Genomic DNA, 18844 nt, shown 5'->3' with positions numbered 1-18844 from the left:
TAAAAAATTTTTTTTAAATCTTTTTTAAGTTTGAGAGAGAGAGAGAGAGAGAGAGACAGCGTGAGTGGAGGAGAGGCAGAGAGGGAGACCTAGAATCCCAAACAGGCTCTGCACTAGCCTGTGCAGAGCCTGACACTGGGCTCAATCCCTTGAAATGTGAGGTCATGACCTGAGCCAAAACCAAGAGTTGGACGTTTAACCGACTGAGTCACCCAGGTGCCGCTAGGATAGGATTTTTAAATTTTGACAAATTGAATTCTGCTGGGAAAAGTAGCCAGCCCATAGCCTAAATAAATACTGCATCTCTTTAGAAAATGCCAGTTATGAGGAAAGGTGTCTACTTCTGAGTTTGGAAAAAGTAAGCTAGGTTTAAATGGCCTTTGGGACTATAGAAGATCTTTGTTAGGCTGTTGGGAATGGACTCTCACAAAGTCAGCAATGGTTCTTTCTTGTCATAGGTATGCCTTATCAGCTTGTAAAGGCCCAAACAAGGGATCTCTGGGCCACCTAAATTGAGGAGCGCCCTCCCTTCAGAAGACAATCTGCCAGAAGTCCCTGCCGAAAACTTCCACCCAGGTCTCTCCTACATCACTTCATTTGCTAGAATGAAATGGAGAGAAAAGCAGAAAAAGGCCAGTAAAGATAAAATTAATTTATTTGCCCTCACATTTCCGTGGGCCGCACCAGGCCCTGCAGTCCTAGAAGCATGCCCTGCAGCAGTGGGCTGGGGAGTCCAGTTCTCTGGAGCGCCTGCCTACTCCCTTGTCCGGAGCCGTGTTAAGTCGGCTTCTGGCTGATCCCAGCATCCCGCTCCCACATGCAAAGGTACGCAGGTCCACCTGCAGCCAACCCAGGCCTGTCTCTGGCAGTAAGGACAGGGCCCTTTGGGTGGCTACCACATTGATCCTTGGGGACCTGGGTGAGTGAGAGGGCAGGAGGGGTTCAGTGCAGAGAGCTGCTGTTCTGCTCTTCAAAGGCCATCTTGCCCAGGAGCTGGCTGTCCAACTCCACCCCACTCACAGGTAGCTGGAAGAAGTTCATTTCGGCTGCTAAGGCTGCCATGGCAGAAGGGTCCTGGCCAAACTGAGCTCGCAACATCATGTCCATTTTCTCCAGCCTCCTCTTGAGCCGCTTGGCTTCCCGCTCCCGGATGAGCCTGGCCTGCCTCTTCTCTGGGGTTTCATTGGCCCGCTTCAGCCTCATGGCTTCCCGATCCCGCTGCAGCCTGCGTGCCCGCTGCTCATCAGTCTCCTGCATGCGCTGCAGGCGCTTGGCTTCACGGTCCCTCATGCGCCTTACTTCCCGCTCCTCCGGGGTCTCATTGTCCCGCCGGCTTTTCTTGGCCGTGCGCTCTCGTTCCAGCCGCTGCAGCCTTACTTCCAGAGGCTCATTCTGTCGACGTAGGGCCCACTTGCGAACACTGGGGGTCTGTGCTTCCAGGAGCTTACGGTAGGCAGCACAATTGTTGCACACAAGCAGAATTCCAGCAGGGTACACTGGAGGACTGAAGGCAATGTCCTTCCCCTCAGCACTGGAGGGGCCCTCACTATGGGCTGGGGGTAGGGATTCCATATTAAGTACTTCAGGAAGTTTCTCGCTGGAATACAAAAATTTTGGATCGTTAGTGTCTCCTTCTAGTCTAGCTCAGGTATCTAGCTCTGACTTACTCTTGTCCTACTAGACCAGTTGCTCCAAGTGCACAACTAGGAGTCAGTTTGAGTACTTGGGAGACCTCTTCTAGCTCTCCGACTCCCCAGCTTCTCTGGGCTAGGGGGTCTATCAAGTTATAAAGCCCACCTGGAGTTGGACACAAAGCCAATGGCCAGGTGTCAGCTGGACCCCCACAAATACGCAGTTTTCATTCCAGCTGGCTGGTGGTGTTCCTAAGAGCCAGGCAGGGTAGTCCTCCTGTGGAAGCAGCAGTCCTTGAAGTAGAAGCTGCCTTTAGGGGAGTCCACTGGCTCAGCCCCTCCTGCCTTGGACGACTCTGCATTGTACCCTTGGCAAATGGAACTAGGACACAATTCACATAGTTCCAGTCTTCCTCGGACACAGTGGAGACTGTGTCCTCATATCAGGGGCCTCTTAGCACTTATTCCAGTGAACTTTATTATGAATGTTCTTGGACTGCTCCCCCACCCCTATCTCTTATGAAAATATTATCCTGATAGAGGAAAGAAATGGGAATTCATTTCTCTTTGGGGATATCTAATGGAATGGGCATATTTACTAGGTTCATTACTTTTATTTCCAAGGAGTCAAGGGTCAGTTGCCTTTGCATTACCTATCTCTAGCCTTTGTTTTGATTTGGGAAAGCAGAACCTGCACCCAGTAATTTGTTCCCAGACCGAGAGGTTTAGGTGGCCAGCTAACCTGTTAAACGTGGCATGGCTGGTAAAACGGGCTCCACACACAGCACAGTTAGACCTCTGGTCCTCCGAGTGGATTAGGAGGTGACGACCCAAGGACCCTGGGGAACTTAGGGCCCGGCCACAGACAGGACACATATAGCTCTTGGCGCTCACCACTGCTGCAGTGTGCTGCAAAACAGAGCCTTAATCTGTCAACTCATGCAACCTTTAAGATAAGTCATACCCACTTAGAAGCTGCTTTCTAAAAAATGTCCCCTTTCCTTAGTCTAAGAACAAGGGATTTGCAACAATTCTCTCCGTTAAGCACCTGGAAAAGTAAGAGTCTTGTGTTAACAGGCCTTTAGAAGGGCCAGGCCGTGCCGATTATTGTTCAGATTTCATTAGCTTGAGTTTTGACTATGTTCTGGAACGTGCAGCTGGCCTGATGAACAACAGAGCTCCAGAGCAAGAGCCCTCTTCAAAACCTGCAAAGAACTCATGCTTGGGATAATTTCTATCTGCTTGCCTCACACTGTGCAGACACAAATGCACGGTAAGGAGGCAATGAAGGCCAAGTGTAGAAACTAGCTAGAAAGACTGGTATCCAAAAGAGATTTTGTCCTGCCTTTTCTTCAATCTTTTCAAAACAATCTTCTAAAGAAATGTGTCTGTTTGTTAACCAACTACCTTTATGGTAAAGCTCAGGCTGCCATGTGTGCTGATGCCTTTCTAATATAGATCACAAGGCAAAGGTGCTCTGTGATTGGATCATGGAAAAAAGAGCACAAAAGCTCGTGTTCTTCCGATCCCTTCATTTACACTTTCTCTAGTATAACAGAAACATTTATGTGAACTCATTTTTTTCCTCTTTAAAACAAAGCCCTCATTATTAATGGATCTTAGTTTCGATTTAACTATTTAAATATGCATTAAGTAATTTGGGAAAAAAAATTATACTTAAGTTTTCATAGGGTGTCTGCCTGGGAACCGACAACGGTTTTACCCAACATATCCCACTTAGTCTCTAAAATGTTCTGGGGCCTGGAGTGGACTCTTATTGGAAGCACCAGCCCAAGGTTCCTCTGGGAGCTGGAGGCAAAGGCTAACCAATAAACAAGCTGCTGACGCTCGTGTTCCGGAGCAAGTGGCTCCCCAGCCCATACCTGGTACACATGAGCAATCAGCTGCTCGCGGCTCCCACAGTCTAGCTGGCAGAGGGGACACTGGCAGAGTCCAAGTAAGGGGTCAGAATTCAAGTTCCCCGTGACCTGCAATTCAACAAGTAGGCAATTCATTAAGACTGTTTACCACTCTTTTCCCTGACCCTACTTCTTTTAACAGGGTATCCTGTTAAAAAGAACACAACCTGGTATCACATGTTATTCTTAGGTTTCCACTATGGACTGAAAGAAAAAGTAATAGGGCAAGGGAATAAAATTTGCTCCTATCTTTATTTCCTCCAAGGCTTCCTGCCATGAGGACATAGGCTGCCCCAGGGACAGCTTCTCTGTTTTTTCCCCTAAGGTTAACTCTCTCGGATTAGCTTCCTTCCGGCTGTCCTTCTTGCAGGAATCCTCAGGAAACAATTTAGTGAGAAGATGGCACCTCAGGTAACACTCTGACTTAAATTTGCAAGCATATTCGAGAGTACACTTCAGGAAGTCAGCCGACAGTCTTGCAAAAGTGGATATTCCGTCTGGAAAGAAGTGGGGGAGCTGTACCTCAGTTAGTGACATGTGGGTGGACAGGAAAGCTGGTGTGATGAGAGTTGTGTCTGAGGTTTGGGTAAATGGAGCTGTGGAGGAAGACGGGCTTCACATGAAGGTCCAGGAGACCATCAGGCATCAGGGCTGAGCAGAAGGGTCGGGGGGGTTCCTGGACTCAGGAACCATTTGTCACTTGCCTCATGCTCTACCACTTCACTCCCACCAACAGGCTGCTCCACATTTTCTAACTCTTTTTCCACTTTGACCACCCCTCCATCTTCCTCTGATGTGTGGGAAGAGACTTCATCTTGTGTGGTCTCCTCTTCATCACCCTCACTGTCACCTAGAACACACAAATTGGTCACTAGTTCTGATTTTTGCATAAATAGGCCTTGAGTTGCTTTCCACCTTAGAGTTTGTAGCTATAGTGAAAACATTTTCAGATCTTCCACAACAGAGTTTATATCAATGAATAGTTTATTTAGTTGGATAGTGGATACAAATCATGTTAAGTGAAAGAGCTGCTAGCTCTTATTTATAATGCCATTTGCACACTAAAGAGAGAATCTCAGGCAAAACCATTAGACAATGGTTATTGGGCCCTGTATGTTATCATAAAAATAATTCTTCTTACATGATTCCCAAATACCTCATACTTCAAATCATACCTCCTATGCACCTCACACCATGCTCATTCATTCCCACAACACATCACCTCTGACCTACCCACACTTCTCACTGATTTTATTACTTACTTTTCTCCATAACCCCCTGCATGATTTTTCCATGGTATCACATACACTATTCTATTCTGTGTCCCACTAATCTCTTCTCTCCCAAAAAACCCCAAGGCACACAGAGAAACAAGGAAGTTTTTCCTTCCTCTTAATCAATAAAGGAGATAGTAGTCAATTAGTTGAAAATAATGTCTACTTTATAGGGAAAAGTTTGTTCAGTCCAGTGGAAAAAACAGCACAGCAACCAACCTCAGGCCATTTGTTGTGGTACCTGACTCAGTGGGTTCTTACTCTGCTAGTAACTCAGGATTCCAGGCTAAATAAATCCATTGTTTACATTGGTTCTTTGGATTATCTGACGGATAACTGACTGCATTAAGTGGAGGGAACAGGACATTCTTTAGGATGAAATACAATTTCTTATAACTAAAGTAAGAATTGAGTTTATTTTCATTTAGGGGGTAGGATGTGGCTGTGGGGAGGTCTACTTGTGGCTGAGGGGTCTGCAAAATTTTTGTGGGTTGATTTTTATTCCCTCATTATAAAATACATAGAAAAGAAAAAGATTTTTTAAAAACCACGATAATAATAGGGAGTTTGTTCTGAAAGGGAAAAAAAGTACGAGTACCTTGAGGATCACAAGAGGAAGCCAAGCCTAGGGAAGCTGTCAGACTCCAACCCTATCCCAACCACCCTTAGATTCGGGATTCCTGGGCCTGACTGTGAGCAAGAGAAAATACAGGGTAGACTGTCACCTGTGAGACTCAGCTTTCCTAGTTACAGTGCTTCTTGTCTTCTCTCTACCACCCCTCATGTAATTTTTAAATCCACCAGTATCTGGCAAAACTAGTTACATTCTTTGTCTTCATAAGAAAATCTAACCAAATCATCTGCTAGTAGTTATGTGGGTCTCTGTTAGATACTCTGCTTGGTTGGTGGACTGGATTTGGGCCCTGGAAAGATCTATATCATATGTATGCCTTATTCCCTAGCCCAAAGCTTTTGTGGGAATTTATCTCAACGATGCAGGATTTGAATAGATTAAATCATACCATATTTTCTCACCAGTTTATCCAGAGTACTTGTAAACTTAGTCTAAGACACTACTGTATCAAACACACTATGTGACTGATCAAAAATCCAAATATAGAATTCCAAAGATTTAAAAAAAAATAAGTATGCCATCTAGAGGGATGATGCAGCTTTTCCAGAATGGAAACCTATTAAACTTTTATAGATGTTGCCATTCCTATCCTGTTATTCAAACTGGTGGCTCCCATAGGTTTTCTAAAAATCTTTGGGTTTTTCTGTACCTGAGCAACTAGATGCTAATTTTTTTTTTTTTTTTTTGCTAAATTATTAATTTGAGTGAAAACTAGTTCCTAGAAGGCCCCTGAATTCTTTCCCTCTTTGTTATTCTTTAATCCCAAATGTAGAAAAAAATTAAAAATGTCACTCTGAATTGACAGTAATAATATCCAATATCAGATGGATGTGATTAGTAAAGTATGGAAATCATCCTAGGAAATTTGTATTTCAACAAATATATCTCAAAATGTATTTGTTCAGGCAGGTCATGGAACAGATGATCCATCAGGCTCAGTTAGTTACCCATCACTGTCTTTTCCATCTCCTTCCAGGGATCTACTTAGGACTTGGTGTAGAAAGACATTGCCTTTAGCACTTTATTGCTTTTCTAAAAAAAATAACTTATTCTTTTAAAAGTAGTCTCTTTGCCCACTGTGGGGCTCGGACTGAGATCAAAACTCGCATGCCCTGCAGAGTGAGCCACCCAGGTACCCAGACTTCAGCATTTTATATGATGCATAATCTCAGTAAGCAAATCCTCTTGTGTGACATTCAAACTGGGTCCTCAAGCAAAAATTTCATTAATGCCACTCTCATATTTTGTTAACTTTAAGTAAATAGATTCTAGGAGACAGGGATTATTTTCATTTCACCTAACCCAGGGACTGCTCCTGTACAAATGATCTCTATACCCGTCTATCATAGTCATCACAAACCTATCTGTGTATGGCACTGTATCAAGTACTGCAGTCCATGAGTTAAAAAAAAATATAATGCCAAACCTGTCCTCTCCCTGGATAAGCAAATGCTCATACACCTTGGAACACCTTTGGGAACACTGAGGATCCACAAATCTCTTTCTTCATGTCTTCCTCCCAACCCCCATGCACAATCCCCAGAGCACACACACTCTGATAATTCTTCTCCCATTGCCCTGAGTCATTACCAGAAGGTGCAGAACTCACTGCTACTGGAGTCCTGATCTCTTAGTTGTTGGATAGCTTGTCGCTGACTGCCAAGGTCTCCAGGAAAATCAGTTTTCATCATCGCCTGGCGGGCTTGCTCTTCTAGCCCAGCAAATACTTGATCCCCTGGTGGTCACAAGGAAAAACAGTCAGGCCACCAGCTAGACAGCATATTCCAGGCAAGCTGGGTGGAAAGTCAGACCATTCAAAGTTGGGAGACAGGCAGGTACCCTATTGTGGGGTCATCCATCTCTTAGCTTGCTGCCTCCTGGAGTTTCTGGGCATGGCTACTCTTCCTGGGCAGTGAGCCAGATGCTCTAGAAAGCATCACTTGCTTAAATCCTCCCAATCCTGACTCCTTTCAAAAGGTAATCAATTGCTACTTAACAAATTTAACGTCAGAATATCAATTCCACGGATAACTTACCATCAGGATTGGGGAGACAGAGGCAGAAGAGGCAAAGTGATGGGATAATACAGATAGGACAACAAATGTGGGCACAATCTCTGAATCTTAGTATACTAACATTACGGCCCTGACTCAGAGTTCATCTCTGACTATAAACAAGTGCTTCAAATAATCCTTCCAAAAACAATCTCTCTAATCTCATCTTTCATCCACTCCCCTTTCGAGAGATACTTTGGAAGTTCTGCCTTGATTTTCTTTGTCTACCAGAATTAGCCACAAGCAAATCAACAACTGGTTGAATAACAGACTAAATGGAGAACAGATAATATATGAACTCATTTTTGCTGAGGAACAAACTTCCTGAAACATACCAACTAATTTGCAAGAAATAGTATTTTATCTAGTCTCCCTGGTCAATGAGGTATTTTTTCCTTTTTCTTTTTTCATATGGGGTATCCAAAAGCCCAGTACCATCCTTGATTATGCATTCATTTGCAATGAACTCTGCCTAGGATCTTTGTGGTTATTGAAGAGTTAATATTTAAGTGCTCTTTTATTTCCAAGAGGCCAGGCATTAGGAGAAAAGAGAATTGGGTTTCTTGAGGTTTCCATTATCTCAGTCAGAGTGGAAACTACAGTTCCCACTCCCAGCCACCAAGAGAGAATAAAAAGCCCTAGTGAAATGTCTGACAACAGGCCAGGCACTTTCTTACTGAAAAGAAAAAAGGAACATAAACAGGTTCAGGTTCCAAGACAGGATACAATGCGGCAGGAGAAATGGTCAGTTGACCTGTGCTATCAGTCCTTGGACGATGAAAGAACTGATGTAAAGGAGGCTTCATGTGATTCACTTTGGCATTTGTTCAGCAAAAATTCAGTGAGCACCTAGATGCTAAGTGCTGAACACTAATAACTACTATTTGGCATATCCTGGTTCCAGGCTCTAAGCTAAGTGCTTTATAGTTGTTGTTGTTGTTTTTAAGTTTATTTATTTATTTTGAGAGAGAGGGAGAGAGAATAAGCAGGGGAGGGGCAGAGAGAGAGGGGGACAGAGGATCTGAAGCAGGTTCTTTGCTGAGAGCAGAGAGCCTGATGAGGGGCTCGAACCCATGAACAATGAGATCATGAACTGAGCCGAAGTCGGACACTTAACCGACTGAGCCATCCAGGTGCCCCAGTGCTTTATAGTTTTTATCTGAATTCTCTGCAAAACTCTATGTGGTAGGTATTCCTACACATATTTTACTTAAGAGAAAACTCAAGTCTATAGAACAAAGTATTCAAACCCAGGTGTGTACAATTTTAATATCCATATTTTGAAACTGGTTTTTAGCAGTGATGTAAGCAGTTAAAAAAATTTTTTTTTAACGTTTATTTATTTTTGAGACAGAGACAGACACAGCATGAACAGGGGAGGGTCAGAGAGAGGGAGACACAGAATCTGAAACAGGCTCCAGGCTCTGAGCTGTCAGCACAGAGCCCGACACGGGGCTTGAACTCACTGACCGCGAGATCATAACCTGAGCCGAAGTCGGCCGCTTAAACGACTGGAGCCACCCAGGCACCCCTGATGTAAGCAGTTTAGATAGTTCACCAGAGTTGTGCTGCTGAAAACAAACACTTGTCTCTGTGTGAGAAGAATGGCTCTGATCCTAGTGATAATGTTACCTTCGAACCACAAGAAACTGATGCTACACCTCAAAGATCAAAATAATGTTCTTAGGGCCAGTAAATGACAAAGGGACCCATCATTTCGATGGTTCTGATACCCTATGAGGAGTTACCATGCCGGGGCCAGAGTAACTAGTACTGTGGCTACTCTGATTGCTACTGGGAATGGGAGTAGAGGTGGCAAGGGTTCAAGTGAACTTCTAGCCCCAGAGCACTCAAGTAAAAGAAAAATAAGCTGCCTTAAGTCCATTTCCAAAATATCAAGATCATAAACTGGACATAAATTACTGCAAGGAAGAACAAAAAAAAAATTCTGTGTTATAGCACCTTCTCATCCTTCTTTGCAGAAGTAAAATATTTTTCTTCATGGTGGTTCCACTGTAACCACAAGACCATGGCCAACTGGATTAGTTACTGAATTCTTCTGGGTAGATGCATGCTTTTGGACCTGGAAACCGTGGGCAGAAATGGCACTGAGGAACACGTCATGTACCAACATATGATTATCAAAGGGTAGACCACTCTCATCAGTGATACTTCGCATCTCTAAAGAAACCTACCCAGAAAAAAACTAGGTTTATAACATATGAAGAATACACTTTTTCCCCCCTTAATAGGTAATTGCATTGCATTAGTAGAAGGGCATCTAAAAGGATAAATACCTCTCAAGATCTACCAGTGATTCAGTTTAGACCCACCAACTTGAGCTGAAAGTTTTTGTCTATTGATATTGTCTAAATATTTGGGCCTTCACGGAACAGAGAAGAGTTAATTCCATACAACGTCTTTATCTAGGACTTTTGCTGGCAATCTCACTTAGGATAGTTAGAATACATTAATTGTCATTCCCTTTTGGCAGTTTGGTTCTATTCCTGACTCCTGGAAAGGGCTAAGGTAAACTTTATTCCTTAAGGCCATTCTTATCTTAAACATTGACAGAAAGCAAAATATATAAAAACCATTAAAAAAGCGATTTGGGCATATCATGATCTTCCAGTAGGCCCTATATACCTAAGCTGTAAATCTGACTGCCCAGAATTATCCTTTCATAAAAAGGTAGTGATATCTGCTAAAAGTATGTCATAGTAACTCAAATATAATGTGATCCATAGAAATACTGGCACTTGAGAAATGTTATACAACAGCCTGCTTTTCTTTTTTTTATTAAAAATTTTTTTTTAACATTTATTCATTTTTGAGAGATACAGCATGAGTGGGGGAGGGACAGAGAGAGAGGGAGACACAGAGTTGGAAATTTGTCTGCTTTTCTAATGTAGAATTATTATTTCCTTCTATCTTGAAACTATTGGAATAGGTTAAAAAAACACTCAGTTCTCTAGATATTAATGTAGGGCAACCATCTTATTTAACATGGGTATTTATTTGTCTATTAATAGTTAAGAACAAGTAATCTAAGCTCTACAGTAAAAAACAAGGTGCTACCTCTTCTTTTTTTTTTGGTATGAAATCAAGATACTGTTTGTCTGATTTGGCTAAGGTGTTCCAGACTAGACAAGAACAAGGCCATCCAAGCAAGTCTGTAGAACAGAGGAGAAGCCTGGGATAAAAGTTACTAGAAAGGCAAAGATTTTACAATTCTCTTTCTTGAGTCATTGGTGCAATTAAACACATGCAATTTCTGGCTGACTGAAATTAAAGAAAGCAAAGCAGCTGAAAAATATTCCAACAGAGCAGAAGTCAAATGCAGAAAAAATGAGCTAGTCTTGGGAGTGAGGGGCTTAGGATTCCATTCCAGCTGACAGTCTCTGTGACCCAAGGTGCTACCACAGGCCGGGAACATAGCCATTTACTTCACAAGGATGTTGACAGAATGAACGAGGACAAAACAAGTTGTGTTTTTTGGAAGAGAAGGCACTTTAAAGGCTTTTTTTCCTACTTCTCTGTAAAAGCTGAGAAGCTTTTATTGAAATTCAAAGTTTTTAGTCTTGTATGTACTTTTCAATCTGAAAACAAAAGTCTCTGAAGAAAGAGTTCTCCTTTTCTTAGTGGTTTGCTTGGCATAAACACATCAAATGAGAGTGTACAAGGGACTCTATTTTCAACCTCTCTAGAAAACAGCTGACAGAAACTTGTACTCAGAAGGAGGTGAGATGAGGAAGGAGGGGCAGAAGAAGGTCTAATACCCCTCAGCAGTTTCTCTGAAACCAATAATTCTGGGCTTTTATTCCAAAAGCTCTGTATCAAATCTATTAATGAACTGAGCAAACTACAAGAGTACATGTGGATGTTTCTGGGGAAAGGAGAGATCATGATGGTAATTCAGATACAGAGACAGTCCTGAGGAAAGCCAAGTAAATGCCAGTGCATCCTGCCCGCTGGCTTCTCAAGTGGATCTGATAAATGCTGCCAGGCTACAGCAGTGGGATCCTTCCTTCCTTCCTTCCTTTTTTACGTTTATTTATTTATTTGGGGTGTGGGGGGCAGAGAGAGAGGGAGAGAGAGAATCCCAAGCAGGGTCCACAAAGTCACTGCAGAGCCTGACATGGGGCTTGAACCCACAAACCATGAGATCATGAACTGAACTGAAATCTAGAGTTGAAAGCTTAACGGACTGAGCCACCCAGGCACCCCTACAGCAGTGGGATTCTTAATATACTCTTTTAGGTGGGCTCTGAGTTTCATGACACAATCTTCTTCCCAGAAGGCAGATGTAATGGAGCTCAGCCATTACTCAAGTGCCGACTGGCTTTAACATTTCAGCAAAGCTTCTGCAGACATTCTTGCCTCCCAGACCTTGAGTCCATTCCACTTATTTTAAATAGATAAGCAGCATTAAATTCAATACATTTGATTGGTTCCATTTCACTGCAAGGGAACAGGAGACTCAAGCGGTCAGAAGACTGAAACTACCTATTTCTGCCTGCCACTTTTGTCATGGGCAAGGAGAAAATGCTGTTTTAAAAAAAAAAAAAAAAAAAAGACGCTTCAGTCCCCAAACAGTAAATAAGCACAAAGTCCTGAGACACCAGCAAATCTCAGTGTCTTTTCTTCTTTAGTCAAGCTTAGTCTATTACCTGAGAAGCCTTCATGGTTCCCCATCCAAATACATCTCTGAAAACAGTCCCTCCCTGGGGGTCTGCTTTTTAGTTGCAGCTGAACATTTCTGTTCATGGCCCTCATAATGGTCACTTCCTCAGAGCCCGCACAGCCCCACCCATTCCACCACAATATGATATTGACTCGGCTCTGGAAACTGCATTTCTGCAGCTGTGGATGTGTAATACTCTCTTATCTTCTCCATGGCCTGTTTGTCCATCTGTTTTCTGACCCAATACCAACTCACCCTGGGTTCAACTATGGTGGGAGGAGATTCAGCTGATGGATACATACAAGCCTAGCTTGTACATACAAGGCCATACAAGCCATACATACAAGGCCATACAAGCCTAGCTTCCCTTGGCCTTATCACAATCAGGCCATCATTCCCTGCCACCTACTCTCCTTAAATCTAACCAAGTCTCTTTGGACAGATGGCTTAAAAAAAAATTTTTTTTTTTAATGTTTATTTTTAAGAGAGAGAGAGAGAGAGAGAGAGCGAGCATGAGCAGGGGAGGGTCAGAGAGCGAGGGAGACCCAGAATGTGAAGCAGGCTCCAGGCTCTGAGCTGTCAGCACAGAGCCCGACATGGTGCTCAAGCCCACAAACGGTGAGATCATGACCTGAGACAAAGTCGGACGCTCAACTGACTGAGCCACCCAGGCGCCCTGGACAGACGGCTTTTTTAAGTAAACACCCAACTCCTATGACCGCCTTATTTGTGAACCCATCTACTAAGAATACCTTTCCTTCCCTGCCTTCTTGGGGTCACATCTATGTCTTTTACTGATATTTGTTTTCAATCAGAGAGGAGAAGACAACCCTACTAAACCTCTGTGTTGGATCAAGAAATGTCTCTCTTGACAATCTTCACATTCAGGCCCACTACATTTTATTGTTGTAGCATCAATTTCTAAACCCTTCCTAAACCACTCACTCACCTTTATATTAAGCAGACTTCCACATCCACCTATTCCAGAACATACTCCTAGAAGCATCCAACTTGTTCTCTTCTACAACTTTTCCAGGAGTTAAGTTGAAGAATTAATTGTAAATGAAGGTGTGCCACCCTAATCTCATTATAAAATATTCAAGTCCCCCTAATTCCTCTGTTCCTACTATTTCTTCTCTCACTCTTGAAATTACCCAATAAGATAAGGTACAGAGTGCCTGGTATGCAGGATATTTTTAATGAACTTTAGTCCTCTTATCTTAACTCTTTGACGAATCTACCCTCATATGTAGAAGAGTGTTTTCCTTCAAAATAACCGTTATGTATTATTTCACTGAATTCTCTTCGGATGCTGCTGTACTTTATTTGGTCAGTCCTCAATAATAAAAGGTGCTATGTGACTCTTTTTTAAACATTTGGGTGACGATGCTTATCTTCCCAGATCATAGGAAAAAGGTCAATTATATAAAATCTGCATAGATAGACATATTAAATGTTAATTTAAAAGGCACTTTGAACATCCTTTATAAGCAGTGCTAGAAGTAAAGAGGAATAGCAGGAAATACAAATGGGACATAGTCTCTGCCCTCTAGAATTTTACAGTCTAATTACTGAAATAAAACATACATACATACAAAACCGCTGAGAAACAATGCAAGGCAATAATGCATACCTAGTTTTCCTGTTACTAGTCTTTCTCTCATGTGATCCATCACACAAACTGCTTAGTAGTCCTGACACACTGCATTCTAAATGCCCCTCCCCTTCTCTGCCTGAAAACCCTTAGTAGCTCCTTATAGTCCACAGTATGAAGTATGAACTTGGCCTGAGTTTAACATCTCCAAACTCATGTCCTAGAATATCTGGATAAATAAAACGTCTGCTTCATACAAAGTCTCCTTATCCCCTGAACGTGTGCTTTCCTTCTTTTATCTTTGCTCACATAATTTTCCCTACCTGATTTTACCTCTTCCTTCTTCCTTTTTTAAAAATCCACTTCCTACCTTCTAAGGCCCAGTTTAAGCTCACAGTCTAGGGCCTTTTCCATGAAGCATTCCCTTGCTACTTCAGTCTATGGAACTCCTTCCTGTTCTGTAGTACACACAGTCTTAGCATCCCTATATGGCACTCAGCATATACTATCTTGTGTTTTTAGATATTATTTTATGTATCTGTGGCTCCACTATAGTCTTATATATCCTTATGCTGTTTTACAGTCCTGGCATCTAGCACAAGGCTTTGCACAGATATCCTATAAATGTCTGTTAATGTGAATACTAAGGATGAATCAAGTGCACTTACTCCTAAGACAGGTTTCTAATACTTCCTCCAGCAACCAGACACACTTTAAACCCATCACGTTCAACCTCTTTAACCCTTTTTTCCTACACAAATTAGTGTAAGTATCTCACCTAAATTGAGATTACTCTTTCATTTCAACCCTCAATGTTCCCAGGTTCCAGAAGACAAAACCCAATACTCACAGTGAACTTTATTTGGATTTGTCTGTTTCCGACGGGACATGTTTTCCTGATCCAAAAGTTCTGGCCTTTCCCAGTTTCACAACTGGATATGTTACTACTTCCTTGCAGGGTGCTGACCTACAATAAAAAACATATTGTTACCACGTGCCATTTTTCCCAGAAATTAGACAAAATTAAAGATAAAAAGACTTTTAAAAAAGTTACTGAGCATATAAAACTCACCAGTTATAAATAATTGAACTACTTAAAGAAAGAAAGAAATGGGGGCACCTGGGTGGCTTAGTTGGTTAAGCATCCAATTTGGGCTCAAGTCATTATCTCACAGTTAGTGAGTTCAAGCCCCGCATTTGGTTGTGTGCTGACAATGCGGAGCCTGCTTGGGATTCTTCCTTTCTCCCTCTCTCTCTACCCCTTCCCCACTCGTGCTTTTTCTCTCACTCAAAATAAATAAATAAACTGAAAGAAAGAAAGAAAGAAAGAAAGAAAGAAAGAAAGAAAGAAAGAAAGAAAGAAAGAAAGAAAGAAAGAAAGAAATTTCTAGCACAACATCCAGGTCCCAAGAAGTTTAGGAAGGGACTCCTTCAAAGGATTTAGAGAATTCTACTCTAAATCTATCTGTGGAATCCAGAACACTGTTATGTGATCATGATCAAGATCACCAGATAGAAAAGGAAGCAAAACACTTAGGTAACAGTTTTAGAAGCACTGCAGGCTCAAATGGATAACCCCCATGAATGTAAAAGGAAGCAGATGGAAGCTAAAGAGGGTGGCAGCTCACATGTTACACGCCCACTGGAAGTCAAGCCCTGCAATCTGCACAAATGGGAACCTCCAGATGTTTTTTCAAGAAGTTATCTTGCCTGGAGGTGACAAAGCACCACATCCCTGCGAGACAGGAAACATCTCAAAACTTTTAGGCATCTATAAATGAAATCAGCACAGGAAATAGAGCCTCTACCTAGCGAGGTAGGCACAGTACTAGGCACTGTGGATGACAGGGCACTGAATCAAATCAGGCTTCCAATGTTGAAGATGAGCTCTCACCAGAAGAGCCAGATGCTATCCACACTGTTGAGTATTAATTCAACATTCCAGTGTGGAATATCAACCTGGCCCTGCTCACATGCTCTGGAGTGGCAAAGTTAATAACTTTAGTGCCTCTTTTTAATCCGGCCTCTGTGTAGCAAAGAGATCAGCTCCCCAAAGAGAACAAAGAGAAAAGCTCCCCAAAGGAAACATGCTGCAGAGACCTGCATCTGCTTCCCTGAAACTGGAGGGAACAGATACATAAGGCTGGAGGTTCCTGGTTAGTTTCTAAGAAAGACTTTCCCAGCAGTAAGTGTTGTTAAAGAGTCTGAAATGGATTAGTAGTGAAAACTGAAATTTTCTATGAAAGGCACAGTGAAGTTGTATGGAAACCAATTTGACAATAAATTTCATATATTGAAAAAAAATAAAATAAAAAAATAAAAATAAAAAGAAAGGCACAGTGAATAAACAGATTAAAAAAAGAGATTCTCTTCCCTACCAAGGACAAGAATATGGATTTGGTCACCCTCTAAGTTTTCTTTCACTTCCTGCCCTTTCAAATTGTACTTATACTGAATAAGCAAGTAGTTTAATGCCTTAAGAGGCATTCTGAGAGGCTACTGCTAGCTATACTCTGCACTCCAGTTAGTGAAGACTCATCTCCTGTTATGCCAACTAACTCCTCCATGTAGCTAGAAAGGATCTCAGACCTGTAATCAGATCCTGCCTCCCCTTACCAAAAGAAAGAAACCGCAAATGGCAAAGACAGGCCTCCACAGGAAGTGGCAAAGGAAGCAGCTTTCAGGCAGTCTTCTATCATATCTGCATATCAAACACAGTTCTTTTTCAGACCTTTAATTAAAACAACAACAAAAAACCAGCTTCAAATGTATACAGTAAAATCAATTTTAACTAGTTAGAGGGCACTTTCTGTGAGCTAATGCTAATGGTATGTATTCTCTGTTCTAAGTTTTGTTTGCATAGATCATTTCTTTCCAATCAAGTAGTTATTAGCATAAGCAGTGAAGGAATATTCACTTTGGGTCTTTTCCTGTGGAATCATAAAATGGAAAGTTGAATGAAATGCACATTATCATTTTCTCCCAACATTTGTAGAGCTACACCTCTCTATTATATAAAGAAAAATGAAATATTAACTAATCTTTAAATTTTCTCCTAATCAAGATCAGAAATTGAAACTGTGTGATAAAGGTAATGAAGATCCTTCTGAAGGAAGGCCAAATAACGTGAGACATGCTCAATTCAGATCATCTTGGTGAGGCAACAGCTCAATACTGAAGCTACAAGTCAGAAACAGAGATGAGCATCTGCATATTGAAATAGGCAGTATCCACTGCATCTCACAATCCTCCTAGCGGCCAAATGGGGAACTGACCAGATGGTACCCAATGGGACTTCACACCTGAGGGATTACGTGAGGGGGGGGGGGGGGGGGGAGGGATAAGCAAATACCCTCCTCTACCTCAAAAAAAAAAAAAAAAAAAAAAAAAGTCAGTGGGTCGTGGACTCAATAAGGAAATAAATAAGAAAAGACATACATACATACATACATACATACATACATACATAAATGGCAATATAAGTGCATTCTTGACTACATAGCAAGATCTCAGAGGTTAGACGACCGTTTTATGGGCCATAAAAGGTAATAAAATTCATAGACGCGTTGCCCTAAAGATCATGCATTCAGTTCTTCTTTTAACACTGCCTCAGTTCCCAAGACTGAATCTGAAACTAACACAAAAATGTAAATGGAGAGCCGCCTGAACATCACCACCATCTGGAAGAAAAAACGGAATGGGAAGAAAGTAAACGGTGAGGTTCAGGTTTACAAGGGATTCTACGTAAAAAGGAAGGAAGCTTTGCCTTTACAACGAGGTTAAGAGTCCTTTGGAGGGAGGCCAACATCGCCCCTTAACATTGTCCCTGCTCTCCCACAGGTGTTAGGTTGCAGCTTTCAGGACACACCACAGACTTTAGCATGGGGGAAAAAAACAAAAAGAGCAGGTGAAATCCAAGCTTTAAGAAAAGAGGGTGCACTCCCACCTCCAGCTCTGGTGCAGTTCCCACGGAGCAAAGTAAACTCGCCCGAATCCCAGTGATTTGTATCTGCCAAAAAGGAGAGGACGAGAAAGCTGGTCACGTAGCTGCCTCACTGTTCACCCTGTTCCCACTTTCTTTGGTCTGGAGAAGGTGTACAATCAGCCGAGATGGTCCCTCTGGCTTCGATCTTCTGAGCACAGGTAGATACCCAGGAATTACCGACAAAAGCCAGAGGTCTTCCGAGGCGGCTGAGACAAACCCTCAGACGACACAGTCTTCTCAGAAATCTAAATTTAGAAGCCGTTCTGCGAGACCGCGACGCGGGACTGACACCCGGGTCTGCACTCCCACGCCCATCCTCCTCCTCCCCCGGCTCCACCCCAGCCTGTCAGACGCCGGGGCCGCCCCGGTAGTGCCCGGCCCAGCCCGACCTGGGCCCACCGCGGGAGGGCGGCGGCGCGGACGCCCCTCCCGCGCCCGAGACCGCCAGAGGGACTGAAAGAGGAACGGCCCGTGGGGAGCCAGCCGGGTCCGGCCTCGTCTGGGGAACCCGGCGCAGGGGGAGCGTCGGAGCCCGGGCTACCCCCGCCCTCCGGCCAGAGCGAGCACGAGCCCCCTCCCCAGACACAGACAAAAGGACCGACAGCGGGCGAACAAGGGAGAGAGCGGGGAACCCCTGCATCCTCAGCCTAGCCCCGGAGGAAAGGAGACGGGGGTCTTTTTACCCGGAGCCTCGGCGCACCGCGGCGCGCCGCGTCCCTGGGCCCCGCCTCCGGACAGACGGACCGCCGGACAATGGGCCCCGGGCCGCAGCTCGGGCCGGCCGGGCCGGGGCTCTCCGGGACTGAGCCCCGGCAGGCGGAGGGCGGTTTCGGGCCGAGCCGGTGGCGGGGAGCCGAGGGGCGGCGCTGCAGACGGACAAAGCCAACGGCAGACAGACAGACGGAGGGGGAAAAGATGGCGACGCGGGCGGCGGGAGCGCGCTGCTCGCGCACCCGCAGTGAGTGGGGCGCGTGCACGAGCCTCTCCTCTCTCCCTCCCCCCTTCTCCGGCTTGGTCCCCCTCCCCGCTCCCCAGGCGCGCGCCCGGCGGTGTGGGCGGGGCTTGAGGA

General features: G+C 43.7%; 1 protein-coding gene across 5 annotated transcripts; it reads right to left on the bottom strand.

Annotated features, from left to right (window-relative positions):
* Positions 1 to 637: 637 nt before the first annotated feature.
* Positions 638 to 18755, bottom strand: ZNF821 (zinc finger protein 821). Of its 5 annotated transcripts, none has more exons than XM_042919993.1 (9): positions 18459 to 18755; positions 17737 to 17799; positions 14641 to 14757; positions 9475 to 9595; positions 7068 to 7193; positions 4255 to 4400; positions 3515 to 3619; positions 2374 to 2540; positions 638 to 1597 (listed from the first exon to the last, which is right to left on the bottom strand). In XM_042919993.1, the coding sequence occupies exons 5-9, from the start codon at positions 7147 to 7149 to the stop codon at positions 943 to 945; spliced, it is 1155 nt and encodes a 384-aa protein (XP_042775927.1). In that variant the 5' UTR covers positions 7150 to 7193; positions 9475 to 9595; positions 14641 to 14757; positions 17737 to 17799; positions 18459 to 18755; the 3' UTR covers positions 638 to 942. The 5 variants fall into 5 exon arrangements, with proteins under 5 accessions (XP_042775927.1, XP_042775924.1, XP_042775926.1 ...); XM_042919990.1 differs by lacking the exon at positions 9475 to 9595 and adding an exon at positions 16407 to 16521 and having other exon boundaries at positions 18459 to 18754; XM_042919992.1 differs by lacking the exon at positions 9475 to 9595 and adding an exon at positions 16407 to 16491 and having other exon boundaries at positions 18459 to 18754.
* Positions 18756 to 18844: the final 89 nt, after the last annotated feature.

The sequence above is a fragment of the Panthera leo genome, chromosome E2, assembly GCF_018350215.1.
Source record: "Panthera leo isolate Ple1 chromosome E2, P.leo_Ple1_pat1.1, whole genome shotgun sequence".
In the NCBI taxonomy this organism is placed as follows: Eukaryota; Metazoa; Chordata; class Mammalia; order Carnivora; family Felidae; genus Panthera; species Panthera leo.
The sequence above is the reverse complement of the archived record's forward strand: the minus strand, read 5'-3'. Positions and strand labels throughout refer to the sequence as shown.

Excerpts from the sequence above, each read along its gene's own strand:
- ZNF821 (XM_042919990.1), bottom strand. The coding sequence starts at position 14,680 with ATGTCCCGTCGGAAACAGACAAATCCAAATAAAGTTCACT. Across the intron at positions 2,541-3,514 it reads TGATTGCTCATGTGTACCAG|CACACTGCAGCAGTGGTGAG; the intron begins GTATGGGCTGGG and ends TCTGTTTTGCAG. Across the intron at positions 1,598-2,373 it reads AGCCATGCCACGTTTAACAG|CGAGAAACTTCCTGAAGTAC; the intron begins GTTAGCTGGCCA and ends TTTGTATTCCAG.